The sequence below is a fragment of the Lolium rigidum genome, chromosome 1 (assembly GCF_022539505.1).
Source record: "Lolium rigidum isolate FL_2022 chromosome 1, APGP_CSIRO_Lrig_0.1, whole genome shotgun sequence".
NCBI classification, from domain to species: Eukaryota; Viridiplantae; Streptophyta; class Magnoliopsida; order Poales; family Poaceae; genus Lolium; species Lolium rigidum.
The window spans coordinates 229019769-229037749 of NC_061508.1; the positions used below are offsets into that span (position 1 = coordinate 229019769).

The following is a 17981-nucleotide window of genomic DNA, read 5'->3' on the forward strand; positions in this document are numbered from 1 at the left end:
CGGGATTATGCGAGATGCCGCTTGTAACCCTAATGCTATGCAACAGAGTAACAAATACGATGTAGTTAAGCCACTTTTTTTTAGGTAAACACATAATATATTAAGCTAGCAAGCCGCCTCAATTAAAATCTTCCAGCTCCCTTAGATACCCTGGCAAGGAAAAAAGAGTGCGTCTGAAACTTGCTCCTCCGAGATCAAAGTATAGTTACATCATCTAGGAGAGTTTGCAAAATGAAACTAGGGGGCTCATCGACCCAATTACAAGAAGACTTATTTATATAACATATCCTAGCTATTTCATGAGCCGCTTTGTTTATCTCCCTTGAGTAATACTTGAAATCAACATTCCTGATCTGAGCTATAAAAGCAAAACAGTCCGCAAAAACCGATTTGGCTTCATTCCAAATTTCTTCTCCGCTTGAACAATAGTTGATCACATCATATGAATCCGATTCGGCTTCAATCATATTACATCCTATAGAGTTCGCAAGAGTTAGTCCATGACGTATTGCCATTGCTTCAGCCATCATCACCGAAGATACGTGCGGAATATATATGCATGATAAAATACTCCCTGGGCATCCCGAATAATTGCTCCCGTTGCTCCTGAGAAATCTCCAGGATTGAAAGTAGCATCAACATTTAATTTTTGAATCTTACCAGTTGGTTTTTCCCAGCACTTCTTCATGGGAGATGGCCCCTATAATTTGATACAATGGCTTTAATAGACATAGCACAACATGTAGTTGAAGGAACAGATTCACCATGTGTTTGTCGCCTCCTTAGCCACCAGATGTACCAACTTGCTGTAGCAATCACTTCTGGAATCATGATTGAGTTATACCCTTGCATACACACCGCTGGTCCGGCTAACAAAGATTCCAGAACTACTGAGCCCGAGCGATCCACCTCATGAGCTTCCATAATTATCTCAGAAAGTCCTAGTTCTTTCCATATACTAGCTGCTCCCTCACAATCAAACAACATGTGCAACACATCTTCAGGATGCAGCTCACAAAGAGGACATTCTCCACTTGAACCAATATGCCTGTTCATCAATATTGATTTTAAAGGAATGATACCATGCATAGCTCGCCAACATAAAATCTTGATCTTTGCTGGTATATTTAATTTCCACAAAATTTTCCAGATTGAATTCTCCATTGCAGTCCTTGTATAAGATCACAGGATAGGCCATTAAATTGGTGACACCATTCAATATGGTATGCCGACCTAACAGAGAAGATGCCATTTTTGTTTCCATGCCAAGATATGAAATCCTTAACCGCATCTACATTAACAGGAATCTGTAGGATACGCCTCACATCAAGAGGATTAAAAATATATGATAATATTTCTTGATCCCATTGTCCCGTCACCGGGTCTATTAGCTCGTTTACCTTAGTTAGGACGGAGTTACCTCTCTGAGTGATTATACGTCTATCATAGCTAGATGGAATCCAAAGATCCTTCCAAATATTGACTGTTTCTCCATTACCAACTCTCCGAATGCATCCTCGCTTAAAAGTTTGGATTCTCGCCACAATGCTTTTCCAAGTAAAAGATGATCCAGCCTTGGGTCCTTCTTGTAAAATGTCACTTGAAGGGTAATACTTCGCTTTGAGTACTTGTGCACATAGGGACTCTGGATTTGCCACTAGCCTACTTGTTTTGCTAACATGGCAAGATTAAACGAGTGTAGATCCCTAAATCCCATCCCACCTTCTTTCTTGGGGAAACATAATTTTCACCAGGAGTACCAGTGCATTTTTTTTTTGCCTTGATCATCATCCCCCACCAGAACTGAGCAATAACATCAGTAATATTCTTGCACACACACTCTTTGGTAATTTGAAAACTGACATTGCATAGACAAGAATTGATTGGGCTACAACCTTTAGTAATATTTCTTTACCTCCAATTGACATCAACTTTTCCTTCCACCCTTTAATCAGTTGTATTATTCTCTCCACAAAGTGCACGAAGCAATCGCTGCGATCCGCACCAACCAGAGCTGGTAATCAAAGGTATTTGTCCGATAGGGATTCCGTGTATATATTCAAAGTATTACAAATTTCCACCCGAGCGTTCACATTGGTATTTGACTGAAAAACACGCTAGATTTAGCCACACTGACAAGTTGGCCCGAAATAGCACAATACTCGTCCAGCACCCGTTGCAATGAGGTTGCATTATTCATATCGGCCTTTAAGAGAATTAAAGAATCACCAGCAAATAAAAGGTGAGAAACTGATGGTGCATTCCTGCACGCTCTAATCCCTTCGATGCCACCAACCTCCTCTTCATGCAACAGACAACTCGACAACCCTTCTGCACATGTAGTTAAAGCACCTTGGTATTTCTTTGAGCATATTTTCTCTTTTTTCTCCATATGGGGCTTAGAGACGACAAATTGTTAGTAATTGGTTGCATATGTACTTAAACTTTGATGGGATTTGACAAACAGGTAAAAAATAATGGCATTCTAGACCACGGCAAAAGAATCTCAATTTTTGGTCTTTCAAAGTGTATCAGTAAGTCATGGTCGTCTGAGCAAACCCAAACGGATAAGATCACAAAAGAAGCTGTGAACAAGCCTGGTTTTCTTTAGCTGTTGAAACTTGGCTGAAAGTGCTTCATTTGGTGATACATCGTTCAAGATTTACTTCTAAAATCGGGTGAAATGTATGTACAATTTATCGAGGAAATGTATGTTTTATGTTTTTTTTTTGAGAGGAACACTAAATGTATTCCATTAGTTTACATAAACTCGGACAAACGCCAGGCAACCAAGTCTCTTACAAAGGATGGAAGCGGGTCAAACCACACCTGGTAGTTTCCCCGCTCCTGACTGACACCAAACGCAGCAAGACAATGTGCTGATATGTTACAGACTCTTGAACATACTTCTACCTTACAATGCTGAAATGAGTGCCTAATAACAGATTTCATGTCCTTAAAAAGCACACCTAGAACAGAATTGTCATATGCTTCGCTGGTCACTGCTTGCTTCAGGACGGTAGCATCAGTCTCTAATATGATCTTCTGACATCTCATTCTTGCTGCTTCCTGGATTGCATGAAACATCGCTGCTGCTTCGCATGTAAGGGATCGAAACGAACATTAGATTTCCGGCTCCCGCCACCGCAGTATCCCCTCATTCGTTTTTGATGGTAAAACCCCATCCACCGGAACGAGTCGATTCTCTAAACGCCCCGTCTGAATTTATTTTCAGATAATCCAAAGGAGGAGGGGACCAGACATGCATCTTACTTTGCCTCACCTCTTTTGTTCTTTTGAGGTGCTCCCGAGTACTCAGTAAAATGGAGTTGATGAGAAAATAATATTTCATTTAGGCTCCTAATCTTTTGTCCTTGGTTGGCTTTATTTCTTTCTAGCCACCAAGTCCATAGTAATGTACATACCTTCATACATACCTCTTCCTTCAGTTTGAGGATCTGTATCATTACCCATTTAGCACTGGGACAATTCGCCAGAAGAAGTCGTGTATCTTCCAGTTCCACTGCCCTCCAAAGCGCCTTCACTGATTTGCATTTCAAAAAACAATGCCCACCGTCTTCATCTAGCCTATAACACACTGGGCACCTCGTGTCTAGCTCAATTCCCCTTCTCTTCAGTTTCATTCTGAGCGGAAGGCTATTATTCGCGAAACGCCATAAGAAATGTATAAGTTTACTTGGTAATGGTAAAGCCCATAATTTCTTCCATGGTATCTTAACATTTCCTTCTGGAGTGTGCGCTGTAGACGTCGATTCAAACTCTCCTTCCTTTGCATGGCTGTCCAGAACCACTTGGTATGCTGATTTTACAGAGAAGTTCCCCTTTTTATCAAAGTGCCAGGCTATGAGATCCTCTGCTCCTTCTTGTATTGGGATCGAGCTTATGATCTTTGCATCTTCCAAATTGAAGGTCTGTTGGATAAGTTGTAGATCCCATGAGTGAGAGACGGGGTCAATCGGTTCGGCGACTTTTGTGAGTAAATGATTTCCCTCCTAGATTTGACCATTCTTGAACTATCTCTTGGGAGCCAAGGATCTGTCCATATGTTGGTGTTATATCCATCCCCAACTCTCCAAATGATGCCATTTTTCAACACTTGAATTCCCTTTAGTATGCTTCTCCAACAATATGAGATTCCACTCTTTGCTTCAGCATTTAGGAGATCTCGGTCTGAAAAATATTTGGCTGCCAGAACTTGGGCATACAAGGATGTAGGATTTTCAAAATTCTCCGGGCTTGCTTTGCTAGCATGGCGAGGTTGAAGTAATATAGGTCTCTAAAACCTAGGCCTCCATCTTTCTTTGGCTTTGTCATATTTTCCCAGCTGACCCAATGAATCTTATTCTCTTTGTCCATATTACTCCATCAGTATCTTCCTATCATTGAGCTGATCTCATCGCATAAAGATTGCAGGATAACGTTGCATAGAAAACAAAAAATTTCCTACCGCGAACACGCAATCCAAGCCAAGATGCAATCTAGAAGACGGTAGCAACGAGGGGGTATCGAGTCTCACCCTTGAAGAGATTCCAAAGCCTACAAGATGAGGCTCTTGTTGCTGCGGTAGACGTTCACTTGCCGCTTGCAAAAGCGCGTAGAAGATCTTGATCACGATCGGTTCCGGCGCCACGAACGGGCAGCACCTCCGTACTCGGTCACACGTTCGGTTGTTGATGAAGACGACGTCCACCTCCCCGTTCCAGCGGGCAGCGGAAGTAGTAGCTCCTCTTGAATCCGACATCACGACGGCGTGGTGTCGGTGATGGTGAAGAACTCCGGCGGAGCTTCGCTAAAGCTACGCGGGAGATATGGAGGAGAGGGGGCGGCTAGGGTTTGGGAGGGGGTGGCCGGCCTCAAGGGGGTGCGGCCAACTTGTGGCTTTGTGTGGCCGGCCCCTCCCCTATGCCCCTCATTATATAGGTGGAACCCCAAGTGTTGGTATCCAAGTCTTCGAATAAGACCCGAACCAAAAACCTTCCATAAGGAGGGGAAACCTAGCCAAGCTAGGACTCCCACCAAAGGTGGGAGTTCCACCTCCCATATGGGGGGTGGCCGGCCCCCTAGGGGAGTCCACTTGGGACTCCTCCCCCACTAGGGTTGGCCGGCCATGGAGGTGGAGTCCCATATGGACTCCACCTTCCTTGGTGGTTTCTTCCGGACTTTTCTAGAACCTTCTAGAACCTTCCATAGAACCTTCCGCGACATTTTAATTCACATAAAATGACATCCTATATATGAATCTTATTCTCCGGACCATTCCGGAACTCCTCGTGATGTCCGGGATCTCATCCGGGACTCCGAACAAATATTCGAACTCCATTCCATATTCAAGTACTACCATTTCAACATCCAACTTTAAGTGTGTCACCCTACGGTTCGTGAACTATGCGGACATGGTTGAGTACTCACTCCGACCAATAACCAATAGCGGGATCCGGAGATCCATAATGGCTCCCACATATTCAACGATGACTTTAGTGATCGAATGAACCATTCACATACGATACCAATTCCCTTTGTCACGCGATATTTTACTTGTCCGAGGTTTGATCTTCGGTATCACTCTATACCTTGTTCATCCTCGTCTCCGACAAGTACTCTTTACTCGATACCGTGGTATGTGGTCTCTTATGAACTTATTCATATGCTTGCAAGACATTAGACGACATTCCACCGAGAGGGCCCGGAGTATATCTATCCGTCATCGGGATGGACAAATCCCACTGTTGATCCATATGCCTCAACTCATACTTTCCGGATACTTAATCCCACCTTTATAACCACCCATTTACGCGAGTGGCGTTTGATGTAATCAAAGTACCTTTCCGGTATAAGTGATTTACATGATCTCATGGTCATAAGGACTAGGTAACTATGTATTGAAAGCTTATAGCAAATAACTTAATGACGAGATCTTATGCTACGCTTAATTGGGTGTGTCCATTACATCATTCATATAATGATATAACCTTGTTATTAATAACATCCAATGTTCATGATTATGAAACTAATCATCCATTAATCAACAAGCTAGTTTAAGAGGCATACTAGGGACTTCTTGTTGTCTACATATCACACATGTACAAATGTTTCGGTTAATACAATTATAGCATGATATATAAACATTTATCATAAACATAAAGATATAAATAATAACCACTTTATTATTGCCTCTAGGGCATATCTCCTTCGAGTCTCCCACTTGCACTAGAGTCAATAATCTAGTTTACATTTGTAAAGATATAACACCTTGGCCTTCCGGTGCTTTATCATGTATTGCTCACGGGAGAGGTTTTTAGTCATCGGATCGACACGCTCAGATACGTATGTATTTTGTAATTCATTTGCGTCTCAACGCATCACTCATTTCCAAATGAGTTGGCATTAAATATGTTTGATCTTCTGGTGGAACCTTAATTCCGCTGTCTGAAATATGTCACTAATATTGTCACACACAATATAGCTTCAAAGTTCCGACTCAGTCGGAACTACACCAAGTTCTCAAAGAACCTCTTGACTTAACATCCTTTGTCATTGTCAAAATAACGACATACTCTGCCTTCTTTTGTAGAATCTGTCACAATATTTAGAACTCTTCTAAATCTAGCATATACAACTTCTAGCTCATTGTGCTACCTTTTAAACAACACTTAGTCTAATTTGAGATTGAAATTATATTTTATATGTGACAAAACCAATATCGGTGTAACACCTTACAGCGATTTGTTTGTCATTTCTTCATACAAAAAATATATATATATATCCTTAGTTCTTCTAAAGTACTCAAGGATATTCTTACTGTCGTCCAATGATCATCATATGATATATGCTCATAACACTTTATAGCACATGATATCTGATTGTGTACATATTATTCGTGATCTATAATCACTCATGTGTTTTTATTCATTGAGTGTCAGATACACTCAAGTCTTGTTAAACCTTCACATGACAAGAACATTTTCTTAATATTTCTATATTGAACTACTTCAATATCCATCATATGTACTTTGACTTAAACTTATTTATGTGTTTCAATCTATCTTCATAGATCTTGACACTAAATTTGTTTCGATCCATATCCTTTCATTGAAGTTAATTCTCAATGAAACCTTTTTAATCAAGTATATAATTACATCATTTATAACCAATTATATGTCACCTACATAAAGTATTATAAATGTGTCTTAGCGCTCCCACTTAATTTCTTGCAAATGCAAGCCTCTTCACCGTCTCTGATGAAATCAAAAACTCTTTGACTATTTCATCTGGTGAAGATTCCAACTCCGTGATACTTACTTCATCCAATTGAAGCTTGTATACCTATCTAGTATTCCACGGACCAGCAAAACTCTTGGTTGTATCTTGTATACATACTTCGTTAAGTAGTGTATTTTGCCATCCTACTAGCATATCTCATAAAAGAAATATGTAGTGATTACTAGAATAATCCACATAGACTATAAGCATTGCTACGGAAGATCTAATCTTATCGTATTCAACTCTTTGAACTTTGTCGTAAACAATTTTTCGATAAGTCAAGCTTTCTTCAAGGATATTTCATCCAAGTCTATCAATTTCATAGATCCAATTACTTTCATAAAGTATTCATCTATCTTGGATTTCATGGCGCATGGCCATTTTAACGGAGTCAGGGCCCATCATAACTTCTTTGTTTTGTAGTTGGTTTATCATTGTTCAAAATCAATCCTTTGTCCACAAATCATTTATTTGATCACAAAGTAAACCATACCTACAAGGTTCAATATGTACTTCGATCTCCATGGCTAAAACACTTTGTAGTCATGAGAGCCATGATCGTCGTGGCCGCTTCCGAAACCAATTCCGATGCTGCGCTACTCCGATCATTATGCTCAGTGTTCATAAACCTTATCAAATTATATTGTCCTCCCACTCAAATACTTCACTCGAAACAATTTCTCGGAAATAAGAAACATTGACAAACACTTTTGTCTTTGTCTCGTGGGAAGAATTCCCAATTAAATCTCAGGGATAACCAACAAAGACATTCATCCGATTTTGGTTGACTATTAGGGTTTATACCCATGCCATAACTTGTATGGTGTCATTTCAACGGATCATGATGATGCTCTATTCAGTGTAAAAGCGGTAGTCATTAAAGCATAATCCACAAAAATATAATGGCATCAATATTTTATCTCATCATTGATCCAACAAAGTTTGGATATATCTCTTGGATACTTCATCATCACTATGATACTCCAAGAAACGTAAGTTGTAGAACAATTTCATAACTCTCTTAGATGTTCGCTAAAACTCGTAATTCAAATATTTCCACCATGATCCAATCATAGATATTTGATTTCTATTACGATGATTTCCACTTCATACTTGAAATTTATTTGAATCCATTCAAATGTTTCAAACTTCTTCCTTATTGAATATATCCACATATATATACTCAATTCATTGTTGAAAGTTTTCATGAAGTAGAAGAATCTCCCGCACACAACTATGCCCAGTGAACCACATACATCATCATGTATTTTTCCACTAAGTTAGTTGCCCGTTCAACTTTTGGCCTATGAACGGTATTTTAATCATTCTCTTTAGAAAAGATTTGCAAGCGCCAAAAGATTCAAAAATCAAATGACTCCAAAAATCCATTTGCATGGAGTTCCTTCATGCGTTCTTTTCTAACATGACCTAAATGGCGGTTCCACAAATAAGTGGAATTCAAATCATTTGCCTTATGGCGTTTTAGCGTCAGTTTTATGTATGTGTGTTTCACCATTAAGATTTATAATAACTTATCCATCGTACATGGAGTAATGTCATAATTTGAACAACTCATTATTTTCATTTGACCAGAGCAAAATAACAATTATTAAGTTCTTTATTATAAATTCTAAGGGCTAGATAGAATGCCAACGACGAACATAATAACACTTTATTTTTGTTCCAGACGTACATTCCTATCATATTCCTTGTCGAGTCACTTAGGCCATTGTATTCTTGTATTGCGTTGTTTTGTATGACACTTCATACCAACCAATATAGTACTAATACCCAAGAATTTCATAGTGTGACTTAACTAGGAATACAACCATAACATGTATATCATTTATATACACCTGAGCTAGACCTTCTAGTCTTTTCTTTTCTTTTTGCCGAATATCTTTTGCGGTTTCTCTTTTAGCTTTCCTCATTATTCGGAAAAACACTTCAACATCAATAACTTCTAGGTTTGTTGGTCAAATACCAATAACCTTGAGGTTCTTACTTTGAAGTTGATCATCATATGACAAGTGTTCTAGATTTCACTTATTAGTAACTATGTAATATGATGAACAATTTCACTCATAATTTTATCCATCAATTTATGACAACTTTTTGAGACCATGTCTATACATGCTAGGCTCATAAAGTTTAAACCTTGGTATTTGCATGTGCAAATCTAGCTTGCACCCGTTGTATGCACTCGTAGAATCTATCACACCCGATCATCACGTGATGCTTCGAAACGACGAGTCTTAATAACGGTGCATATTAAGGATGGTCACTTCATGGATATGCGAATATTGTTAGTGCCCCAATAGTTGGAGGATTGTGACGCCTTGCGTCTTCAACCTTTGTACATTCCCATAAAACTTATGAGTTTATGTAGTCTCACCAAAATATATTCTATCATCTTGCAATAAGGTCTTAGATATTACATATATCTCATACCTTGATTATTTCTGAAAACTAAATTTTCAGCTCCTTACTTTTCAAACAGATTTGAACTTCAAGTTTTACGGAGACAAGATAACTTTAGGTACTAATTGAAATCATAGCTCTTTGAATCAACAATGTGAGGTTTACTAAAAATTTGCAATAGGACTTAATCAATTCTTGATTCTTTAACAATACGGTACCAATCCGTAAAGTTTCTTGTCAGATTTTTAACAGTATTTCTATCTCAATTACAAGACTAGCGCATGGTAGAAAACGGATGCCAATACTACAAAATTAATTCAAAATACTACTCAGACTATGTTTATGATAATTAGTTCATGTTTTAATCTAATTACTAATGAACTCCCACTTAATACAACATCCCTCATAGTTGTTAAGTGGTACACGATCCAAATCCACTACACCAAAACCGATCATCACGTGAGATGATGTAGCTTCAATAGTGAACATCAAAATGTTGATCATATCATCCATATGACTCGTGTTCAACCTTTCGGTTTCCGTTGTCCCGAGGCCATGTCCGTACATGCTAGGCTCGTCAAGCAAACCCAAGTATTCCGCGTGTGCAACATGGCTTACACCCGTTGTATGTCGAGTTTATCACACCCGATCATCACGAGATGCTTCAAAACGTCGAACAATGCAACGGTGCATACGAGGGAAGAACACTTTATTATCTTGATATTAATGTGAGGGATCATCTTATAATGCTACCGTCGCGATCTAAGCAAAATAAGATGCATAAAAGAATTAACATCACATGCAGTTCATATGTGATATGATATGGCCCTTTAGTCTTTGCGCCTTCGATCTTCATCTCTAAAGCACGGACATGATCTCCATCATCAACGGGCATGATCTCCATCATCGTCGGCGTAGCGTCAAGGTTCATGGCGCCGTCTTCATGGTTGTTCACCTCATGTAGCAACTATTACAACTACTTTGAAATACTACTCAACATGAAATTAAAGACAACCATAAGGCTCCTGCCGGTTGCCACAATACAATAATGATCATCTCATACATATTCATCATCACATTATGGCCATATCACATCACCAAACCCTGCAAAAACAAGTTAGACGTCTCTAATTTGGTTTGCATATTTTACGTGGTTTAGGGTTTTCGAGTAAGATCTAATCTACCTACGAACATGAACCACAACGGTGATACTAGTGTTGTCAATAGAAGAGTAAATTGAATCTTCACTATAGTAGGAGAGACTGACACCCGCAAAGCCTCTTATGCAATACAAGTTGCATGTCGAACGAGGAACAAGTCTCATGAACGCGGTCATGTAAAGTTAGTCCGAGCCGCTTCATCCTACTATGCCACAAAGATGCAAAGTACTCAAACTAAAGATAACAAGAGCATCAACGCCCACAAAACCATTGTGTTCTACTCGTGCAACCATTTCTTTGAGCATATTTTCTCTTTTTTCTCCATATGGGGCTTAGAGACGACAAATTGTTAGTAATTGGTTGCATATGTACTTAAACTTTGATGGGATTTGACAAACAGGTAAAAAATAATGGCATTCTAGACCACGGCAAAAGAATCTCAATTTTTGGTCTTTCAAAGTGTATCAGTAAGTCATGGTCGTCTGAGCAAACCCAAACGGATAAGATCACAAAAGAAGCTGTGAACAAGCCTGGTTTTCTTTAGTCTGTTGAAACTTGGCTGAAAGTGCTTCATTTGGTGATACATCGTTCAAGATTTACTTCTAAAATCGGGTGAAATGTATGTACAATTTATCGAGGAAATGTATGTTTTATGTTTTTTTTTTGAGAGGAACACTAAATGTATTCCATTAGTTTACATAAACTGGACAAACGCCAGCAACCAAGTCTCTTACAAAGGATGGAAGCGGGTCAAACCACACCTGGTAGTTTCCCCGCTCCTGACTGACACCAAACGCAGCAAGACAATGTGCTGATATGTTACGGACTCTTGAACATACTTCTACCTTACAATGCTGAAATGAGTGCCTAATAACAGATTTCATGTCCTTAAAAAGCACACCTAGAACAGAATTGTCATATGCTTCGTCGGTCACTGCTTGCTTCGGGACGGTAGCATCGGTCTCTAATATGATCTTCTGACATCTCATTCTTGCTGCTTCCTGGATTGCATGAAACATCGCTGCTGCTTCTGCATGTAAGGGATCAGAAACGAACATTAGATTTCCGGCTCCTGCCACCAGAGTATCCCCTCATTCGTTTTTGATGGTAAAACCCCATCCACCGGAACGAGTCGATTCTCTAAACGCCCCGTCTGAATTTATTTTCAGATAATCCAAAGGAGGAGGGGACCAGACATGCATCTTACTTTGCCTCACCTCTTTTGTTCTTTTGAGGTGCTCCCAGTACTCTGTAAAATGGAGTTGATGAGAAAATAATATTTCATTTAGGCTCCTAATCTTTTGTCCTTGGTTGGCTTTATTTCTTTCTAGCCACCAAGTCCATAGTAATGTACATACCTTCATACATACCTCTTCCTTCAGTTTGAGGATCTGTATCATTACCCATTTAGCATCGGGACAATTCGCCGAAGAAGTCGTGTATCTTCCAGTTCCACTCGCCCTCCAAAGCGCCTTCACCGATTTGCATTTCAAAAAACAATGCCCACCGTCTTCATCTAGCCTATAACACACTGGGCACCTCGTGTCTAGCTCAATTCCCCTTCTCTTCAGTTTCATTCTGAGCGGAAGGCTATTATTCGCGAAACGCCATAAGAAATGTATAAGTTTACTTGGTAATGGTAAAGCCCATAATTTCTTCCATGGTATCTTAACATTTCCTTCTGGAGTGTGCGCTGTAGACGTCGATTCAAACTCTCCTTCCTTTGCATGGCTGTCCAGAACCACTTGGTATGCTGATTTTACAGAGAAGTTCCCCTTTTTATCAAAGTGCCAGGCTATGAGATCCTCTGCTCCTTCTTGTATTGGGATCGAGCTTATGATCTTTGCATCTTCCAAATTGAAGGTCTGTTGGATAAGTTGTAGATCCCATGAGTGAGAGACGGGGTCAATCAGTTCGGCGACTTTTGTGAGTAAATGATTTCCCCTCCTAGATTTGACCATTCTTGAACTATCTCTTGGGAGCCAAGGATCTGTCCATATGTTGGTGTTATATCCATCCCCAACTCTCCAAATGATGCCATTTTTCAACACTTGAATTCCCTTTAGTATGCTTCTCCAACAATATGAGATTCCACTCTTTGCTTCAGCATTTAGGAGATCTCGGTCTGAAAAATATTTGGCTGCCAGAACTTGGGCATACAAGGATGTAGGATTTTTCAAAATTCTCCAGGCTTGCTTTGCTAGCATGGCGAGGTTGAAGTAATATAGGTCTCTAAAACCTAGGCCTCCATCTTTCTTTGGCTTTGTCATATTTTCCCAGCTGACCCAATGAATCTTATTCTCTTTGTCCATATTACTCCATCAGTATCTTCCTATCATTGAGCTGATCTCATCGCATAAAGATTGCGGGATAACGTTGCATAGAAAACAAAAATTTCCTACCGCGAACACGCAATCCAAGCCAAGATGCAATCTAGAAGACGGTAGCAACGAGGGGGTATCGAGTCTCACCCTTGAAGAGATTCCAAAGCCTACAAGATGAGGCTCTTGTTGCTGCGGTAGACGTTCACTTGCCGCTTGCAAAAGCGCGTAGAAGATCTTGATCACGATCGGTTCCGGCGCCACGAACGGGCAGCACCTCCGTACTCGGTCACACGTTCGGTTGTTGATGAAGACGACGTCCACCTCCCCGTTCCAGCGGGCAGCGGAAGTAGTAGCTCCTCTTGAATCCGACATCACGACGGCGTGGTGTCGGTGATGGTGAAGAACTCCGGCGGAGCTTCGCTAAAGCTACGCGGGAGATATGGAGGAGAGGGGGGGCTAGGGTTTGGGAGGGGGTGGCCGGCCTCAGGGGGTGCGGCCAACTTGTGGCTTTGGTGTGGCCGGGCCCCTCCCCTATGCCCCTCATTATATAGGTGGAACCCCAAGTGTTGGTATCCAAGTCTTCGAATAAGACCCGAACCAAAAACCTTCCATAAGGAGGGGAAACCTAGCCAAGCTAGGACTCCCACCAAAGGTGGGAGTTCCACCTCCCATATGGGGGGGTGGCCGGCCCCCAAGGGAGTCCACTTGGGACTCCTCCCCACTAGGGTTGGCCGGCCATGGAGGTGGAGTCCCATGTGGACTCCACCTTCCTTGGTGGTTTCTTCCGGACTTTTCTAGAACCTTCTAGAACCTTCCATAGAACCTTCCGCGACATTTTAATTCACATAAAATGACATCCTATATATGAATCTTATTCTCCGGACCATTCCGGAACTCCTCGTGATGTCCGAGATCTCATCCGGGACTCCGAACAAATATTCGAACTCCATTCCATATTCAAGTACTACCATTTCAACATCCAACTTTAAGTGTGTCACCCTACGGTTCGTGAACTATGCGGACATGGTTGAGTACTCACTCCGACCAATAACCAATAGCGGGATCTGGAGATCCATAATGGCTCCCACATATTCAACGATGACTTTAGTGATCGAATGAACCATTCACATACGATACCAATTCCCTTTGTCACGCGATATTTTACTTGTCCGAGGTTTGATCTTCGGTATCACTCTATACCTTGTTCATCCTCGTCTCCCGACAAGTACTCTTTACTCGTACCGTGGTATGTGGTCTCTTATGAACTTATTCATATGCTTGCAAGACATTAGACGACATTCCACCGAGAGGGCCCGAGTATATCTATCCGTCATCGGGATGGACAAATCCCATCGTTGATCCATATGCCTCAACTCATACTTTCCGGATACTTAATCCCACCTTTATAACCACCCATTTACGCGAGTGGCGTTTGATGTAATCAAAGTACCTTTCCGGTATAAGTGATTTACATGATCTCATGGTCATAAGGACTAGGTAACTATGTATTGAAAGCTTATAGCAAATAACTTAATGACGAGATCTTATGCTACGCTTAATTGGGTGTGTCCATTACATCATTCATATAATGATATAACCTTGTTATTAATAACATCCAATGTTCATGATTATGAAACTAATCATCCATTAATCAACAAGCTAGTTTAAGAGGCATACTAGGGACTTCTTGTTGTCTACATATCACACATGTACAAATGTTTCGGTTAATACAATTATAGCATGATATATAAACATTTATCATAAACATAAAGATATAAATAATAACCACTTTATTATTGCCTCTAGGGCATATCTCCTTCAAAGATTTCGTAAGATCAAAGCATACCATGGCATAAACAAGTATGGCCTGCGCAACACCCTTGATTAGGATCTCTTTGCCGGCTTTAGAGAGCAGTTTCTGTTTCCATCCCTGTAGTATCTTCCACACTTTCTCCTTTAGGTATTGGAACGCCTTCGCTTTAGATTTGCCGATGTACACTGGCAATCCCAAATATTTTCCGGAGAAACCTTCCTTCGGAATGTTTAGCTGCTCCATGAGGTCCACTTTAACTTCCTTTTTTGTGTTCTTGCTAAATTGGATAGCCGATTTTTCTTTGTTTACGACTTGACCCGAGCATGCTTCATATGTACTTAAGATCCTGTTCACCTCTTGCATGCTATTTCTATCTGCTTCGATGAGGAGAAGTGAGTCATCTTGGCGTATGTTTTTTAGTATAGAAAAAGAAAAGAAGTTCGTTTGAAAACGTGAGTGAAACAGAACAGCCACGGGCCACGGGCTGCAGAATCCATTCGCGCAACTATGTAAACGCAAGGGGCCCAGCTCCATCTGAATTCTTCAACTATTCGCAAAAACAAATCTTCAACTTACCAGAGCGGCCCGCATAGAGGCCCATAAATATGAACTCAATCCTTCAGTGTTTGGACCCAATAAGGCCCATATAATCCAGAACAACATCGGACGGCCCTGATCACTCCGCATGAGCCCATCCGAATGGCTAGGGTTTTGGCTTGCCCCACCCGTCATCTCCGCCTAGCGGTGCTGACGGTATAAAATCAGAGCCGCCGCGCCCGAGCCCTTTCTCTTCTCCTCTCCCTCCCTTCGTCTGCCGCCGCCGCCGCACCCTCGACAGAATCCGCAAGGTCTCCGTCGCCACCCGCCGCCCCTCTCTCTCCCTCGTTTCGTACACTTCTCATGCGCCTGTTTTGTTTCCCGGTAGATCTCGCTTAATCTCACTGTTTTCGTCGGTTTCTTTTGCCTTGCAGGGCGTCGACTGATCGGCGGCAACCATGAGGTACTTCCAACCTTCCTTCAGTCGCGTAACATCCCTTCTAGTTTGTTTAACCGTTTGAATCCCGCGAAATAAAACTGTCAATTGCTGTCTGCTGTTTTGCTGTCGAACACTGTCTAGTGTAATTGGATATGTCGTTTGCATTTCATTATGCTGCTGCGTGTTAAATTAGTCGTGAGATCCAGTTAGATTTGTATTTTCGCGAGAGAGCGGTCGGCCTAAGATCTGATGCGCGAGATTGAATTACTGACTGTTCTAGCATAGATTCAGTAGTTTTAGGATTAGACTCTAGATCTTCTGCGTGTGTAGGACTGTAAGTGATTCGAATGTTTCATCTTAGTATCATCTACATTTGCGTGCGGCAGTATTAATTTTGTATCTAAAGTTACGATGATATGCTTGAGAGAGATTTAATTTTGCATGCTAGAATTTATGGCATTTCAGTTTTGTGATCTCTTAACCAGTACAGTTACTATTTAGGGGTATATCATGCTAGAACTTTGTTCTTAAGTTTTTTTTATATATGTTATATCCTCACAGGATTGACATTTTGAGTTTGTTTCACAAATTGCAGTAAGCTTTCAAGTGATGCGGTCAAGGAGGCCATTGCCCTGATTGTTGGGGAGGCCAGGGAGAAGAAGCGCAAGTTCACTGAGACTGTTGAGCTTCAGATCGGTCTCAAGAACTATGACCCGCAAAAGGACAAGCGTTTCAGCGGCTCTGTGAAGCTGCCCCACATCCCCCGCCCTAAGATGAGGGTGTGCATGCTTGGTGATGCCTCGCATGTCGACCAGGTATACTACATCGCCAGCTTGTGGGCTTTGCATTTTATGGATCAATGTTTGATCATTGTTGATATATTCTAATTATACCGTTGCAGTTTATTGGCAGTGATTGTGTCTTGCATGTATTTATTGCATTTTATCTGTTTCTATGATACCCTAATAACCTTTTATCTTTACACGAAATTCAAATTGCCAACTAGAATGTTGTGAATTGCCATTTTATTCAGACCATGTAGATTATTTCATACTGACTTCTAATATGTGTATAGGCTGAGAAATTGGGCCTTGACTCCATGGATGTTGAAAGTCTCAAAAAGATGAACAAGAACAAGAAGCTTGTTAAGAAGCTAGCCAAGAAGTACCATGCTTTCTTAGCATCTGAGGCCATCATCAAGCAGATCCCCCGTCTCCTCGGTCCTGGTCTCAACAAGGCAGGCAAGTACTCCATTTCCTTGAATGCTAGTGCTTTTCTCTTTTCATGTGCAGTCCTTAAGCTACCTTATTTAGATATGCCCAGTGTACACAGAGATCTGTCTATTAATATTTGTGCAGTTATATTGGCTTGCCTCATGCACTGCTCTTAACTGAATCATGTCCGATACCACTGCAGGCAAGTTCCCCACACTCGTTAGTCACTCTGAGTCTCTTGAGGCCAAGGTCAACGAGACAAAAGCTACAGTCAAGTTCCAGCTGAAGAAGGTTCTTTGCATGGGTGTTGCTGTGGGTAACTTGTCGATGGACGAGAAGCAGATCCAACAGAACCTCCAAATGAGCGTCAACTTCCTTGTGTCCCTTCTGAAGAAGAACTGGCAGAATGTGAGTCCTGATTTGACTTGTATTAGCGACTAAACCACACATCTTATGTTTCTGGTTGATCCTATGGAAGGCATTTACATAATCTACCTGATGTTGCATTGATCATTCATATCTGATTTCTTTGACATTGTGTTCTGCAGGTGAGGTGCCTGTACGTGAAGAGCACCATGGGGAAGCGCCAGCGGGTGTTCTAAGTGGTCTCCAGTGAAGTTGATAAGATAGTGGGCTGTACTGTCGAGCTTGTCTTTGAAGTTAGATCTGTTTCACTGATACCAATTTTGTGTTTATCTTAAGCGAATATGAACCAACTATTTATCTGGTGGTACTCTTTTCGAACTTATGGGAGAAATAGAACTGCCTTTCTGTTCTGATTTTGAAGCTTCA

General features: G+C 41.0%; 1 protein-coding gene across 2 annotated transcripts; it reads left to right on the forward strand.

Moving 5' to 3' along the window:
* Window positions 1-15747: 15747 nt before the first annotated feature.
* LOC124691081 (60S ribosomal protein L10a-like) lies at window positions 15748-17981 on the forward strand. Of its 2 annotated transcripts, none has more exons than XM_047224366.1 (6): window positions 15748-15847; window positions 15971-15999; window positions 16571-16790; window positions 17051-17216; window positions 17392-17597; window positions 17738-17981. In XM_047224366.1, exons 2-6 carry the CDS (start codon window positions 15995-15997, stop codon window positions 17789-17791), a joined length of 651 nt encoding a protein of 216 aa, XP_047080322.1. In that variant the 5' UTR covers window positions 15748-15847; window positions 15971-15994; the 3' UTR covers window positions 17792-17981. The 2 variants fall into 2 exon arrangements, with proteins under 2 accessions (XP_047080322.1, XP_047080330.1); XM_047224374.1 differs by having other exon boundaries at window positions 15755-15842.

Bases quoted from the DNA above. Each gene is read 5' to 3' on its own strand.
- LOC124691081 (XM_047224366.1), top strand. The intron at 16,791-17,050 runs GTATACTACATC...ATATGTGTATAG, and splicing joins ATGCCTCGCATGTCGACCAG to GCTGAGAAATTGGGCCTTGA. The intron at 17,217-17,391 runs GCAAGTACTCCA...ATACCACTGCAG, and splicing joins TCCTGGTCTCAACAAGGCAG to GCAAGTTCCCCACACTCGTT.